Below are 15995 nucleotides of genomic sequence, written 5' to 3' on the forward strand. Positions count from 1 at the left end.
CAAGTACTCTATCAGTTCATCTCCACTATTTGTCAAGAAACCTTGACTTTTGCTTTCTTTAGCTTTGGTGAAGGAAGGGAGAGAGGATCTCTAGAATGAAATTCATGGGCAGGTGAATGCCACTCCTGGATGGGGTGGTGGAGTGATACAGTAATGACAACTGTGCCCTCTGGCACAGGCACTGCAGCATCCTGGTTTCTTGTGCGGCCACAGAAGGGCTGTGTCAGGGTGGGCCTTATTTCCTAATGACTGATACTAAGCCCACTCACACCATCTTGCCTGTCAAAGAAAAAAAAAAAAGGTTGGCCCTGACACCAAGAAATAACAGCTGGGATGTGTTAAGAAATTTTTATTGTTTCCTTTGGATTTGTGATGAAAGCACATAAAATTACAAGTGGAAGAAACATCATGCCACAAAATTGCATAGAATTATTACAAAAATGTGAATTATGCATTTTAAATAATTGGAGATAGAAGAACCAAAATATGTACACTTTAAGAGTTTCAAATACTTTGTCCTATATTTTATTGTCTTCTGAAAAGGCAAAAGTCACAATGTCCAATCTGTCACAAACAATATTTATACAGTGCACAAGCGCAACATTAAATTCAAAGTAATGCAAGCAATGGCCCTTTCTTTCAGAAGGATTTAACGACTGCTTATCAATTACAGGAGTATTCATTAATGTATGGCGATGTTGAAATGTTCAAATGAAACGCTGAAAACCAAAACCACGCAGCATGTCATTAGAATTTTGAAAATTGGTTTTCACGGCCAAAACCACGCTATTCTCAGTAGTGTAAAGGTACCAGAGGGGCACAGTCTAATTTACTACACAGCTCTCTCTATTATAGGAAAGACCACAGTACAGAATTTCACACATTCAACACAGAACAAGGCAAATACATAAAGGCACAAAACTGCACATCATATAGACCCTTTTTCTTTATCTTACTCTATTTCAAGTAATATTAATATTGTTAAATGATAGTATCGCTGTAGTAGTTTCGATGATGCAAGATGGACAGTGTTACACACTACCCCACAACTGCAAAAACTGTCATTGTACAGATATAAAAATGTGATTACAGTAAATGGCCAAATACAAATGTATTGCAAAATGACTATCGAGTCACTAAGATCATGAAATCCAACTACCAGAACAGTTTGTGTCAAGTCGAGTTTTTTTCCACTTTTGTCTGTCTCTGGCCTAAACTGTGATACAAGGTTCTGTAATAATCATCATTGTGTTTGGTTATGAATGCTATTATTAGTTCACTCTTCTGCAATGTTAGACAGTCTGTAATTTTGTTTATAAAAACGCAGCATTCAATTGTGCCCTTTCTTGCTTCCTTACGATTAATGCCTTTCTTTCAAAGTGCAAAAGTAGAATGCTTTACAAAAGAATTCTCTTTCAGTGGAAGATAAGTTTTATTAAGTGTCTAATTAATACCCCAAATCTTTCACATCAAAATATAATCATCTCCAAAGAGGATGGGATTTTTTCCCCTGTGTCTTGCTAGATGTGTTTTTTTTTTAATCAAACACTCTTGCCTAATGTTTGAACTAAGCCTTCATTTTGATTAAAACTTAATTGTGATCCCTAGTTATTGCTTAAAGTTAAATAAAATAATTTGCATAAAAATATTAAATTCTTGAAACACAATTTTCAGGACACAACTGGTTTTTGCATTTTAGAATGTTTCGCTAAGCTACAATCAGACAGGTTTATTTTAAAGTAAAATAAAGCTGTGAGCATCTTTCTTCAGGGCTTTAACTTCAATGTTCTTTGTGTTACTCTCTAGATTATATTTTCTTCTATATAATTACTCTCTTACTTAAGTTCTTTCAATAATACTTTTGATCAGTTTTCCCACAATATAATTTGTTTTTCTTATGCCACCCAACATAGAAACTTAACAAAAGACATAGTTAAGTGAGTTAAATGTACATAGTAGATATATAATGAAAGATTTTTTATGTTAGAATAAAATTGAAATCTGTCAGACTTAAAAATTATGAAAGATACTAATAAATTTCCATATTGCTGCCCTATACATTTTGTATATTCTATTAAAACAAGCTTAAAATCTGATACTTAAAATCCAGTTTTTGATCCTGTAAAATATATATCAAATTCATATTCTAAGTTCTAAATCTACCTCCACTCGTATCAATGGTTCCATCAATTGTTTCTTAGAATTTCAATATAATTTAATAGCGACATAATACAGATGTTTGACCATTTTCTTCTCTAGGTATTTATCCCTGAATTTGGTTTTAAGTCTTATAGAAGAGACTTGGGTCATTGCCAATTAAAAAACACACAGCCATACTTGTGTATGTGTGTGTGTGTGTGTGTGTGTGTGTGTATGCACTTACATGGCTGAGTGTGTACATATATACATGGAGATAATATATATCATTTATATGTGGGTTTGTGTATTCTCTACATAAATATTCAATCTTTATCTCTATAGTAAAAATAAATGAACCATATAAAATGTGAGACAGCAAAATAACCACTGGAACCTGTTCAGTCTGATTGAATCTCTGCTCAACATATATCAGCTCAACTATTTTTATTCAACCAGACAGACTCTTTGTAGTTATGTAATAATTTCAGGCCAACAACCAATGACTATCCAGACTTTTTCAGTGTAAATGGTCAACTCAGAAAGCACACTGTCTGGAAGTGTGTGGTCAGTTTGCCCAAGTAACCAAATGTAGGAGCCATATTACTAAGTCTTGGGATAGATTCACTGGGTGAGGATACAATCAAGTGACTTTTTCTCAAGAAAGAAAACCAACTTATTTGAATCACTATGGTATCTAATAAAGCCACGTCAGCAACAAATACACTGATGCCTCTACGATAAATAAATTAGCAAACTGCAAGCCGCCAGTGCTTGCAAAGCAAAGGATGGAACAGTTTAATATGCATGTTACCTTGAAGATATGGTAGTTGAGGGGCAGTTAGGAAAACAAATGCTCTAAGTTGACTGTCAATAGTGTTAAATAGTGCTATGCATTTCTCAAACTATTTCTATTACTTTGAAATACTTTACACCAGAGCTTCAAATAAAAACATGAGCTTGATTTTCTTCAGAAAAGACACTGTCCTTCATTAAATGTCCCAGGGAGCCTGGAAGTTGCCTGCTTTGAATTTACTATTGGAAAGAAAACAAAAGCCCCACATACATGCACTCTCCATAAGTAGACCTGCAGTAGTGTCCATATAACGCATAGAGCCTGGGCATGAGGATGTCTGTATGGATCTGTCTAGAACTCCCCCTTTGGTGTGGATTTTAGGCTAAGGGATGCTTCTCAGGAAGATGCTCCTGGGCAGTGATCTTTGTAGTAAGAGAGAGTCCGATGAAGTGGCCATGCATGTTTTGAAGGCCTGGCAGGAACAATCACAGAGGAGTATCAAACTCTTTTCCTGGGTTGTCCCCTTCTAGCTCCTCACTGGAAGGAGGCCTGTGGTTCAGTTTTCCAGGGTCTGAGGCCAGGGAGGGAGGGGCAGAACTGTGATTGCTGTCTTCACTGATCTTCCCTTTCATGGCTTCCTGCACGAACTCCAAGATCTCCAGGGGCAGTCTTTTGAACTTGTCTTGGTACTCTTGCTCCAGATCCATCTGCAGCTGGGAGACATCAAGAGAGGAGAGGATTTTACGTCATTTAGTTTTCTATAACCACCCACGTAGGACCTCTTTGAAAGAGATGTACAAAGACGGGGGAGAAATGAATTAATGTAAATACCATCCACTTGGTTATCTATAGAGACGTAAAACAGAGTGTAGTTGGACACATCACTTGTCCATAGCTGAAAATCAAGTTTCGGATTCTGTGTGGAGGAACAGGGCTAAAGACCTGCAACATTATAAATAAATTCCATACCCACATACACATACACAGTAGTGAATCTTTCTCTTTTTAATTTTTTTGTTTATTTCTGAGAAAAAAAGAGAGACAGGGTGTGAGTGGGAGAAGGGCAGAGAGAGAGGGAGACACAGAATCAGAAGCAGGCTCCAGGCTCTAAGCTGTCAGCACAGCTCAAACTCATGGACTGTGAGATCATGACCTGAGCCGAAGTTGGACACCGAATCGACTGAGCCACCCAGGAGCACCACAGAGGTGAATCTTTTGAAAAAGTTTGCAGAAGTAATATGCAATGATCTGAAGTTCTTAAATGTAAAGGCTGGAAGCCTCTGATAGCTGGGAGTGCCAAGGTCAACCATGCATCAGGCTGGGGAGAGGGCAGAGGCTGACTGGAGAGGACAGGGGAGATATGTGTGGGCTTCGTGAAGTGTGGCCTCACTCAGAGGTTGGGAAGCCACAGCTGGGTACTTCTAGAGGGCAGGTCCACGCATTTTTACAAAGTGAACATACTTATGTAACCAACTCTAACTTCTGTTTTGACTTCTTTTATCACCTCTTTATTTTGATTCCCTTTTTTTCATTCTAATTTTATTTGCCTTGTAAATTGTTTTAGCTACCTAATAAACTGTCTTTTAATTTATCTCTTTAATGCTCTGGAGAATGCCCAGACTTTTAAAAGGCACAGAACCCTTTCCTCAAATGCAGACACAAATGGAAGCCATAATCATAAAACAAATGAAAGCTGGGCGCCTCTGTAGATGGGGTGAAGGGTGGGGCTGGCGGTGGGTACTGCCTGCTAAAAAGCTCTGCTGTGTTGAGCCCTATCGAAACCCAGAATTTTACATGAAATTTTCTTTCCTTATTGAATGGTAAGCAGGGAGTAGAGTTTTAGAAACAGTCTGTGAGACAGCATGCTTTTTCTCCTCTTAGTAGCCTTGAGACAGATTTTCTTAAGACATGTCCTTAAAACCTTTAAGGAATTGCTTTTTCCGCTTCTCAAACTTTTAAGGTGCACACAGATCACCTGGGCTCCTGACTTTACTTCTGATTCAGGAGATCTGGGTGGGGTTCAAGATCCTGCATTTCTCAGTGGATCCCAAGTGATACCAATGAGGCTGGTCTACCTTGGACACCTTGGTTGTCTTCCTGGCCTGGCTCACCTCGGAGTTCCCCACTTACTTTTTGTTATGATCCTGGCCGTATGTCCTCCATCTGTGGCTTCATCTGTGGCTTCATGCTGTCTCTGGTGCCTGTCCTGAGCCCTGGCCCACCCAGGGTCAAGACAGTGCTCAGGGCGTCTGGCCCTCGGTGCTGTGACCCCCCCTTCTTTACCCACATTCTGGACAGTGTCAGCAGCGTGACAACACCCTCTTTAGTTTAACTCCTTTTGCTCTTGCTTCTATGCTAGAGAAATTCTGCCAAGACTTTGTTCTATAATGTGGGTTCATAATCCCTTATCTGCAATTCTAAAACCCTCAAAGTTCTGAAGTCCAGAACTTTATTGTAAATTTGTGGCAAACACATAGACATTAATTGAAATAAGCCTATTTATAATCTTTATATATTTCACGGAATGTGAATATCCATGCATGGTACTGTAGACATATTAATTTGTGTGATTATGAGGATGACCAAGCACCCCTCTGGAGTATTATGCTCACAATATATGCATTATATTACACTTTCTAAAATCAGAAAGATTATGAATTCCAAAAAAAACCATGCTCCCAAGAGTCTCAGATAATGGACTGTGGATCTGTTTGAATGACCTTTTTTTTTTTTTCCACATCAAAAAGTGCCTGATAAAAATGGCTTGGCCTGAGTACTGAAAGTCAAGTATTCCTCCCAAATATAAAATGTAGGGTATTTATGAATATGTCATGCTGGCATATGAATTCTAATAAGCCAAGGAGGAAACAAGCTATGAGAAGGGCACCCATGGGGCTCTGAGATTGACATTGCTACAATAGAGCAAAGGCACCTTCACATACAGCTGAACCCTCACTGTTGGGAACAGGCGAGCCATTGGAGCATCGCAGACAAGATGACAATGGCCAATGCTTGCCCAGGTGTCTCAACAATTTGGAAGGGTGTGGGGCTTTTACAAGAGTGAAATCTCAGCCTGGTGTTGGGCAGTTTCCATTAACTACCATCCAGGTCTCACCATCAATTTGTCTCAAGTTGAATTCAGGAATGCATGCTGTTGAAGTTTTGTTTCTAAGGAATATAGGGAAAGGAAGAAAAGCAAGGGGCCCTGTGTTTAGGAAATAGTAGATTTGTTTTTCTTTAGGTTAGTGTAGGGGGCCTTCAGCTTTAGATACATTTTACATAACCAGAGTCAATTTCTCTGAGGTCACTGGTGGACAAGACCCCATAGTGCTTGAGAGTGATGTTTCTTTTTTAAATTTATATGTAAAAAAGAAAATGTGATATGTGAGACAATGTCAAAGGCTTAAACTAACACTTTTGAATATTTTTTAATAATCTGATTTTTAAAAATAATATAATCTTAATAATTATGATTCTGCACCCAATTCCAGTGTGTGAGCCTTCCCCCCCCCCCCCCCATTCCACAAAGTAATTCCCTAGGACACTGTCTGTGTCCTATAATTTAACTCAACTCTGATATCTACCTGGAGATAGCATCAGATCCCACAAGGTAAGAGCTCAGTCCTAGAAGACTGTCCCTGACCCTCATCTCATTTCATATGTCAATTGCAAGTCCAGGTTGTCACCTGTGATTCTGACCAACTGGATACAGATTGGCAGCTCTAACAATCTCCTCATTGGGTTCGATTAATTTGCTGGAGTGGCTCACAGAACTCAAACATTTTACTTACTAGGTTACTGGTTTATTATAAAAGGGTGTAACTCGGGAACAGCCAGGTGGAAGAGACGCATGGGGCAAAGTATGTGGAAAGGGGTGTGGAGCTTCCATGCTCTCTGAGCACCCACTCTTCCTGCATCTCCCTCGACATGTTTACCAACTCAGAAGGTCTTCAAACCCCATCGTTTTAGGTTTTCATGGAGGCTTCATTACATAGGCATGATGATGATTAGCCATTGGCCATTGATTCAACCTCCTGCCTCCCTGTAGGTTGGGGGTTGGCACTGTAAGGTCCAATCCTTTAATCCCACAATTGCTCCCCCTCCTCTGCCCCACAATCAGCCCCCATCTTTCCAAGGGGCTTTTGAAAAGTCATCTCATTAACATAATAAAAGACATCTTGTTGCCCATTATTTAGGAAATGTCAAGAAATTTCAAGAGTTTAGGAACCCTGTGCTAGGAACTGGGAAGAAGATTAATATAAATTCCTTATTATAAATCACAATAATAATAATTATTATTACTATCATTATTCAAAATAATTTTTAATTATTGACCCAATTGTGGCTAAGTTATAATTTTAGTGGACTTTTCTTTTATCATGGGTTAGTGGTAGATTGTATTGTTATAATCAGTTATTAACAAATTAATTACAAAATTTCATTTATTATTAAATTTCAAGTTAGAGCTTTCCTTTTATTTATTTTTTATTCTTATAAATGGAATACTTGTTCATTGTAAGAAAATATGAAGGGTAAAGTCTGGCTCTGTTCCCAAAAAATCCTATCCATCAGGAGTCTAGAATTATTCTAGCCTAAGGGTTGCAAATTCAGATGTTTGGGCGGGGGTGGAGGGGGCAGTCAAATCATGAAAATAAGTAGGAGTGAAGGGAGGCATGCTCTGTCTAAAGGGGTGCCAGAAACTTAGCTTTAGCCAATGTTTGCAGTTTTCATGAAAGATGTCCTGATTTTTTATTGTTGGCAGTCAAATTGAACCACACTCATGAGTTCTATTGGGCTTGTGAAGGGTTTCTAAATTCTGTCCTAGCAGATTTAAATCTGGTTTAGACCAGAAAACTCAAGAGATTGGGTCTGACGATGGATTTTGCATTTGGATCCTTCCTAATTTTGCCTCCCCGCCATCCTGAGCTTCAGATGGTCCTTTACTGAACACCAGGGCTTGGTCTTGAAGATCCTTCTTCTGGAGTTCAGTGCCATCTAATCTAATTCCCTTCTACTTCATATCCTCAAGGCTATTGAATGTCTACTTTCTGTAACTCAAGCTGCAAGTTTTATGGGAATGGTAGATTAATTTCACAAATGATAGCAATTCCTCCCCCCTCCTTGTACTCATGGCCTTGGCAGTATCTCCCATCAAAGAGTAGAGTGTATTTTTCATTCCCCTGAAATTAGGGAAGCCTTGTGATTTGCTTTGTCCAGTAGAATGTGCCAGCATGCAGTTCTGAGCCTAGACCTCAAAAGGCTTCATGTGCTTCTGCTCTCACTGTTGGAAGTTTACTGAGCCATTATGTGAAGAAGCTCAGGCTAGCCTGCTATAGGAGACACAGGATCCAATTATATCCCTATCGCTTCAGCTATGACATGAAAGTGAAGCTGTTATAAACCAGCCAGTCCCTAGCTGACCCACCAGCTAAACACAGGCTTGAGCAAGGCTACTGAGATCAGCTGAGCCTGACTCAGACCATAAGAATCACCTACAGTTCGTAGACTCATGAGCTTAGTAAGTGCTTATTGCGGTATGCCGCTCAGTTTTGTGTTTTTTTAGTTTTTTGGTAGGCAGCAGTATTGTGGCAATAACTACCTGATCTAGTAGAGAAATTCAAAGGAGTGTCATATATTGCCTGATATCACAAAGCACTCATAATTTAATTCAGCTGGCCCCATCTTTTCATTGCTGTAATCTTAAAACAGATTTTTGAGGGAAAATCACCATAGGATTGATAGATCTTCCTGAAAAATCTAAAGTTGAAGAATATGCTTTGGAGCTTTTCTATAACATTAGCAAACATAAGCTTGCTTGATAAGACCTATTTTTAGGAAATGGGCAAAAGAGAGGGAAGAATATAGTGAAATTTAATCTCTCTTTTTAAGGCAAATTATTACATTGTACCCAGTTATTAATAAATAAGAGCTTGGGATGCCTGGGTGGCTCAGTCAGTTAAGCGTCTGACTTCAGCTCAGGTAATGACTCATGGTGGGTGAGTTCGAGCCCCATATGGGGCTCTGTGCTGACAGCTCAGAGCCTGGAGCCTGCTTCGGATTCTGTGTCTCCTGCTCTCTCTCTCCTCTCTCTCTCTCTCTCTGCCCGTCCCTTACTTGCACTCTGTCTTTCTCTCCCTCAAAATAAATAAACATTAAAATGAATAAATAAATAAATAAATAAATAAATAAATAAATAAAAAGCATTGCCAGAATTTGTTTCATTTTAGGCTGAGTTCTCCAATTTGACTAGCCAGACTCAATCTCTAAATTTCTCAGTTAATTTGATTTTCAGAAGATGTTGTTTACTCATAGCTTCTGTTTACTCTGGATAGTTAAGCAGGAAAAGACAACACAGTCAAGTTCAAATGTTTTTATCTCTGCCTGAGTATATTGTCCAAGAGTTTTGCACTTGGGATGCTATTCTGCCTCTGACATTTTTTCAATTGCCTTAGAAAATAAGGTAGAGATTTGATCTAGTTATGCAAGGTTTTAGATTCATAAATTTAAAGAGGAAGACCAAGAAGAAAGTAAAGTTACTTATGAAGGTTAGTTTACAAATGGGAGTGTAGGGAACTCAGTATAATGTAAATATGGTATAGATATAAAATAAGACAGGTTACTGAATTAGTAAAGAGATATAATCATAGCCAATTTTCTAAGGAAACAAATTGAAACCAGAGTATAATAAGCTACTGTAGGATAAAAAGACAAAAGGACTGCTAAAACTTAAAAAAAAAAAGCTACAGAAAAAGCACAGACAGATATTTAAGGAGATTTTTCAGTTTGACCTCAAGTCCAACTAAAGTCATTTTGCCCAAAGGAGTATATTAAAGACCTTAACATAAAACAGGAAGCAAACAAAAATCTTAGGAAAAAATGTAGGTGAGTAATTGCATAATCATAGGGTAAAGAGACCTTCTCAAGCAAGGTAGAAAAACGGCAAGCTACAAAGAAAAAATTTATTAGGTATATGGTTGATCCTTAAACAATGTGGGGATCCAGGGTGCCAACCCTTATAGCCAAAAATCCAAGTCTAATTTTTGACTCCCCACAAATTTGTTAATAGCCTACTGTTGACTAGAAGCCTTACCAATAACATAAACAATCGATTAACACATATTTTGTATGTTATATGTATATTATATTAACACATATTTTGTATTGTTATATGTATATGTATATATGCATGTATACGTATATATATGTGTATATATGTATATACTTTAAGTAAGCTAGAGAAAAAATTCAGAAAAATTAAGAAAATCATAAGGATGAGAAAACACATTTATTTATAGTACTATACTGTATTGAAAAAAAATCCATGTATAAGTGTACCTATTCAAACTCATGTTCAAAGGTCACTGTATGTATCTAAATCAAAATAATTTTTTTTTGGTGAAAAAAATGGGCAAACCTCAAGCAATTCATAGAAGAAGTGCAAATATAAACAGTTGAGAAAATGTTCACTCTCATTGACAAAAAGGGACATTCAATAGCACATTTTTTTAAAGGGATATATTGGTAGAAAAACAGTTTTTTCAAAGGAGTAATAACATCTGGTGAGAAATGGACTTTTTCAAACATTAAGCAATAATCTGATGTCTATAATATTTACAAAAAAGAAAATGTACATAGCTTTTCACCCAGCAACTCCACATTTGGGAAGGGAATCTGGCCCAGAGAAGAGAGCACATCAACATATAAGAGGGAAGCACCACCAAGCTTATTGCAGCATTGTTTGTAGAGGTAAAAACAAAAACCATCATCAATATCCCACAAACAAAAAAAACCCAAAAAAACAAAACACAATGACAGCAATGAGAACAAAAGCCCTAGAAACAACCCTAATAATCTTAATATTTTGCCACATATGTATTATTATTGCCTATCACTCTTTTTTTTGGTGAAACATTTGAAAATAATTTTTAGATATCACAACACTTGACTCATAGATAGTATACCACACATCTCCTAAAAATAAAGACATTTTTCTACATTATGGCGATATCTTAATCATGTCAAGGAAATTGATAATAATTCCTTAATGTTACCTAACATCCATTCATGTTCAAATTTTCCCAGTATTACATCTCCCAAAATTTCCAGCTTTTTTTTGGACCAGAATTCCAAGTTCTTATATTGCATTCAATTGTAATGTCTTTGTCTTTTTTATTTCTTCCACTTGAATTATTTATTGTTTGAAGTTTTATTATGACTTGGAGTTTTGGAAGAGTCCTGTTCAATTTTCTTATAGAATGCCCACATGTTGAATGTGTCTGATTATTTCCTTGTGGTGTCGTTTAAGTTGGTCCTGGAAAACTGCCTTTCCTGTAAACTAGAAGTTAAGCCTGTAGATTAGATGGGGATTGATTAGATGGGGATTAAACATTTGCTTGAACAAGAATAGCCAATAGGTATTCTTTTATATCTCATATTGTAATGTATCAGTGAGTGCTATTATTGTGTGGTTGCACTATCAGCAATGCTAAATTTGATCACTTGGCTAAAAGTAAATACCAGACCTCAACTTTGTTAAGACATGTTTTCCTGTGGCTATTGGCAATTATTCTGTAGGAAAAACTCTGGATCCATATAAAGTTTCTTTAGCACCTTTTCATGAAATTGATGATTCTTGCCTATTTTATTAGGAGTAAATTCATTTTTCTATTTTTTTTAAATTTAGCTAGTATTCTTCTGTAAGGAAGAGCTTTCCCTCATCATGTGGAGAGGAACCAGAGTTCCTCCTAAAATGGCAGAGTAAACATTTAATTCTTTTCCTTTGATTCACAAATACTCTGAGTAAGGAGTTGGGGCAACAGTAATTTCAAAAAATAGCAAATGAGTCTTCTTTTTCTTGTCTCTCTTTCTCTGAGAATAACTACAGACAACACATATTTATTTCTATTTATTCCTTTTGTTTAAATCAGTTACAGCCATTAGTCTTTTTTGAGCTCAAATTGTCCTATATAATGCCAGCAGAAGCCCTTGAAGGGCACGCTCCTGGGTCCTTTTGACATGGTGTCATCAGTTTCTGAGCACTTGCTTGCTTTTCTAGGTAAAATAAGGTAACTCAGGCACCTCTTGTCCTTTCTCTGCCTCAGACCTGGAATCAGCTACTTTTCCAAGGTGCCTTTATTGGAGAAGCATTAATAACCAAGCTTGGGTGCTAAAAGTGCTCACTGCTACCAGACTATCATTGTATTTAGGCTCTCAGGAGACAATAGGATGTGTATTTTTGAAAAATCGTTAGTACGTGTTGATATTTCAAATTTAATATAACATTATAGAATTTTTTTCTTAATTCTTTGATTTTATATTGGTATATGTTTTTTATTCTGTAATTAATTTTGTATATTTTGTTTTTGATAACAATATAACTTATTTGCTTTACATTTTCTAATATATGGAAGTAGTTTCAATATTACGCCCTAACCATACAATAACCATATGAAGCTTAAGACATTTTTGAGGTTCTTTTTTCATAGAATAAACCCCACCAAGAATGCACAATTATATTACTCTGTAAAAATTCACTTGAAATAATTATATTCTTGTATAGTTGTGTTACTTTTGATATATACACAAAGCCATTTGTTCCCATTGGTTTTCTCATTAGCCATTTTAGATTATTTTGCTTTTTTTTCTTTCTCCGGAAGTATCTGTTGTATTTTTAATGTTTTTATTTATTTTTGAGAGAAAGAGAGAGAGAGAGAGAGACAGAGAGATAGAGACAGAGAGACTGGGAGACAGAATCCAAAGCAGACTTCAGGCTCCTAGGTATCACCACAGAGCCCAACGCAGGGCTTGAACTCCTGAATCATGAGATCACGACCTGAGCTGAAGTCAGATGCTTAACCGAATGAGCCACCCAGGTGGCCCAGCATCTGCTGTACTTTTAAAAATGTAATTCCTCCTAGTCTTGTAACCCTTTTAAAAATATCTCTGGCCTTTGGGAAATGCATGTGGTAATATGGTACTGAAATCATCTTGCTCAAAATATTTTAAAATTTACTGCTAAGGATTAGGGAAAATAATAAAACTCACAAACAAACAAGCAAAAAAAATCCAGTTAAAACAACACAACAGAGTTTCTGTAATAGAAAACATAGGCTTCTGCTTAAAGAAATGTAATGCAGCCAATAAATGTAAAACAATAAATGGCTGTGAAAATGGGGGAAAATAATTATGTGACTGTGATAAATGAAGTAGGTCAACATATGATTTTAGATGTACTATGGCTACAACTATGAGAATATTTTCTAAGAATACAGAATTACTTTGAAAGAAAATGCTAAAATATAAGCTGTATTGGGACTGAGTATTTTTACTTTTTCTATTTCTCATTTTCATGGTAATGTGATTATTTCACTTTTAGCATGAAAATAGCATTCCAAAATAAGAACAAATATTTTTTTTAAAAAAAATCCCAAATAAACAGGAAAATGCAAAACCCCTGAGCATGGGATAGAGTGGCCAGGAGAATTTTATGAAGAATTAACACAGGTATTTTAACCTCAACATCATCAATCAGCTGGGAGATTACTGAAAACAGCAGGTAAAGCATTAAAATACACATATAGAATGGGTGGTTTCAAAATCAGCTCGAGCCACCTTGCAGACCCCTTTTTTTTTTTAATGTTTATTTATTTTTGAGACAGAGACAGAGCATGAACGGGGGAGGGTCAGAAAGGGAGACACCGAATCTGAAGCAGGTTCCAGGCTTTGAGCTATGAGCACAGAGCCTGATGTAGGGCTCGAACTCACGGGCCACGAGATCATGACCTGAGCTGAAGTCCGACGCTTAACCGACTGAGCCACCCAGGCGCCCCAAGACTCCTCTTATTTTTAGAATAATCTCATGAAGTTTTACTTTAACCAAGAACAGACATAACAGGATCATATAAAAATTACAAAGGTAGGTCAGTGAGGTTACGAGGGGATTGTTGGAAAATCTCATGTGGGAAAATGGAACCACATTACATATCCCAGCCATTACAGATTGTGTTGGTTTATTTGTTTTCCTCTAAATTTTGATAAATTGCAATGAGAATTTGAGTCAAAATGTCTGAATGGAGATTCCGTCTTCTACTCCAAACAGGGAAATGCTGAATCAAGTAGAACACATACAATTTTTATAAATATTTTATTTTAATTTTATTTTATATTTAAAGTTTATTTTGAGAGTGAGAGAGAGAGAAAGAGAGAGAATGAGCAGGGGCAGAGAAGAGAAGTAGAGAGGAAGAGAAGGAGAATCCCAAGCAGGTTCCACACTGTCAGCACAGAACCAGACATGGGGCTTGAACCCATGAACTGTGAGATCATGACCTGGGCTGAAATCAAGAGTTAGTCGCCAAACAGACTAAGCCACCTAGGCGCCCCTAGAACACATACATTTAATTTAAATTGATAACAGAATTTTAATATGAGAAAAATAAGTCCTTAAGTCACAGGAATAACAAAGGAACACAAAGCCAAAAGGCCCATGAGTGGTAGAGAAAATTCTCCGTCTTAAGAAACTGGGGTTTTAATGTTCTAAGAGAATGGGAAAGAAGGCCTAAGCATTTGGGGTATTGAAGTGCTGAAACTATAGTTCCTGCAGAAAGCCACTTGTTTCCACGCTGGATATGCAGACTAGGAGAATTCAATCTATAATCATAGGGACAAGGTGAAGAAGCTAGTGATTCATGGGGCCCATTGAAGGAAAAACTTCAACCATGAAGAATCAGGAACCCAAACCAGTACCATGAGTGACTGCAGCTTCCAGATTGATAGTACCCTTATAGATGGGTATCCAGTTCCAATAAATCAAAGAATAAACTTAAAAATTGATAAAACCCATACAGTTCCAGCAGAAGCTCAACAACAGATTCAGACTGTTTGGATTTGCCACATGCAAGGCAGTAGTGATTCCTATAGGTAAGCAATTCTCACGGAACATGAATTCAAAGTTCAAAGTTACAAACCACTCAAGGCAAATGCAGCATTTGCTTAACCAAACAGAAATAAATTGGGCACTTCATGCCAATGTGGAGGAATACAGTTAATTCACAATGGGTATAAATTCCTGACACTTTTAATCAAGTCTTGGATTATGTCGCATCCTTATAGTTTTGGCAGATTTTCCATAAATAATTATATTTACTTGAAAATGATATTGACTTTCATCTTTTGAACAAATACCAACTAGCAATAGAGCCCATTACAAAGGGCTAGGAAGACATTACAAATTAAACTGTTGCCATCGATTTATCCAATTGGATAATTCATGAAGGGATAGACAAGATTCTCTGTTCATGAAAGGTGCTTGCATTTTCCAAATATGACCGTGAGCTGCTTGTTTACTCTCTTGGAATTGAAATCTCCTTATATGTAAAATAGGGATTATAATGTCAGTTTCCACAGGTTGTTGTTGAAAGATTTAAATGACATTACATTGCTAAAGTAATTAGCATATTGTGCTTGCTTATTAATTATGTATAACTTTATTTCTAAAGAGAGACAAAAAACATTAACTTGCAGCTGAGAACATATGGAATTCTGTCGAAGTGGTTTTTGCTCTTTCTAGCTATATCATTTGAGTCATTATTAGGTCAACGCAGTACAATTATGGAATGTGTTGGATCTCTCATTTAGATTATGTTCTGGGCTGTTGTTGACTTTGAAGCATTTATCAACAAACAATGTTTTGAACACTCTGATGGGTGCAAGGTCCTGTGTTTGGCACTGTGAAGAACGAAAAATTTAGAATCTTTCCAGGGTGACAAGTGATGTGTATGGTGAAAATAACAAGTTGGGCTGAATGGGTGCTAAGACAAAATATACTATGGATGTTGAAAATGAAGATTGTACTTTAGCCTTGAAGTGATATGGGGAATACTTTATAGGGGAGGTGAGACTTAAAAAGTTGGGCCTTGGGGTGTCTGGGTGACTCAGTCAGTTACTCATCTGACTCTTGTTTTCTGCCCAGGTTATGTTCTCAAGGGTTTTTGAGTTCAAGCCCTGAGCCAAGCTCTGCACTGACAGCACTGAGCCTGCTTGGGATTCTCTCTCTCCCTCTCTCTCT

General features: G+C 37.1%; 1 protein-coding gene across 2 annotated transcripts in view; it reads right to left on the reverse strand.

Annotated features, from left to right (window-relative positions):
• Window positions 1-334: 334 nt before the first annotated feature.
• The window catches only part of PLCB1 (phospholipase C beta 1), a 704439-nt gene continuing 688778 nt past the window's right edge, over window positions 335-15995 (reverse strand). Inside the window, exon 32 of one of the 2 annotated variants that reach the window (XM_086701714.1) lies at window positions 335-3645. In XM_086701714.1, the coding sequence (XP_086557840.1) occupies window positions 3418-3645 (228 nt within the window). In that variant the 3' untranslated portion in view covers window positions 335-3417. The remainder of the gene's footprint in view (window positions 3646-15995) is intronic. The other variant, XM_086701716.1, reaches the window with a different exon arrangement.

The sequence above is a fragment of the Puma concolor genome, chromosome A3 (genome assembly GCF_028749965.1).
Source record: "Puma concolor isolate L17-30 chromosome A3, mPumCon1.1.hap2, whole genome shotgun sequence".
NCBI classification, from domain to species: domain Eukaryota; kingdom Metazoa; phylum Chordata; class Mammalia; order Carnivora; family Felidae; genus Puma; species Puma concolor.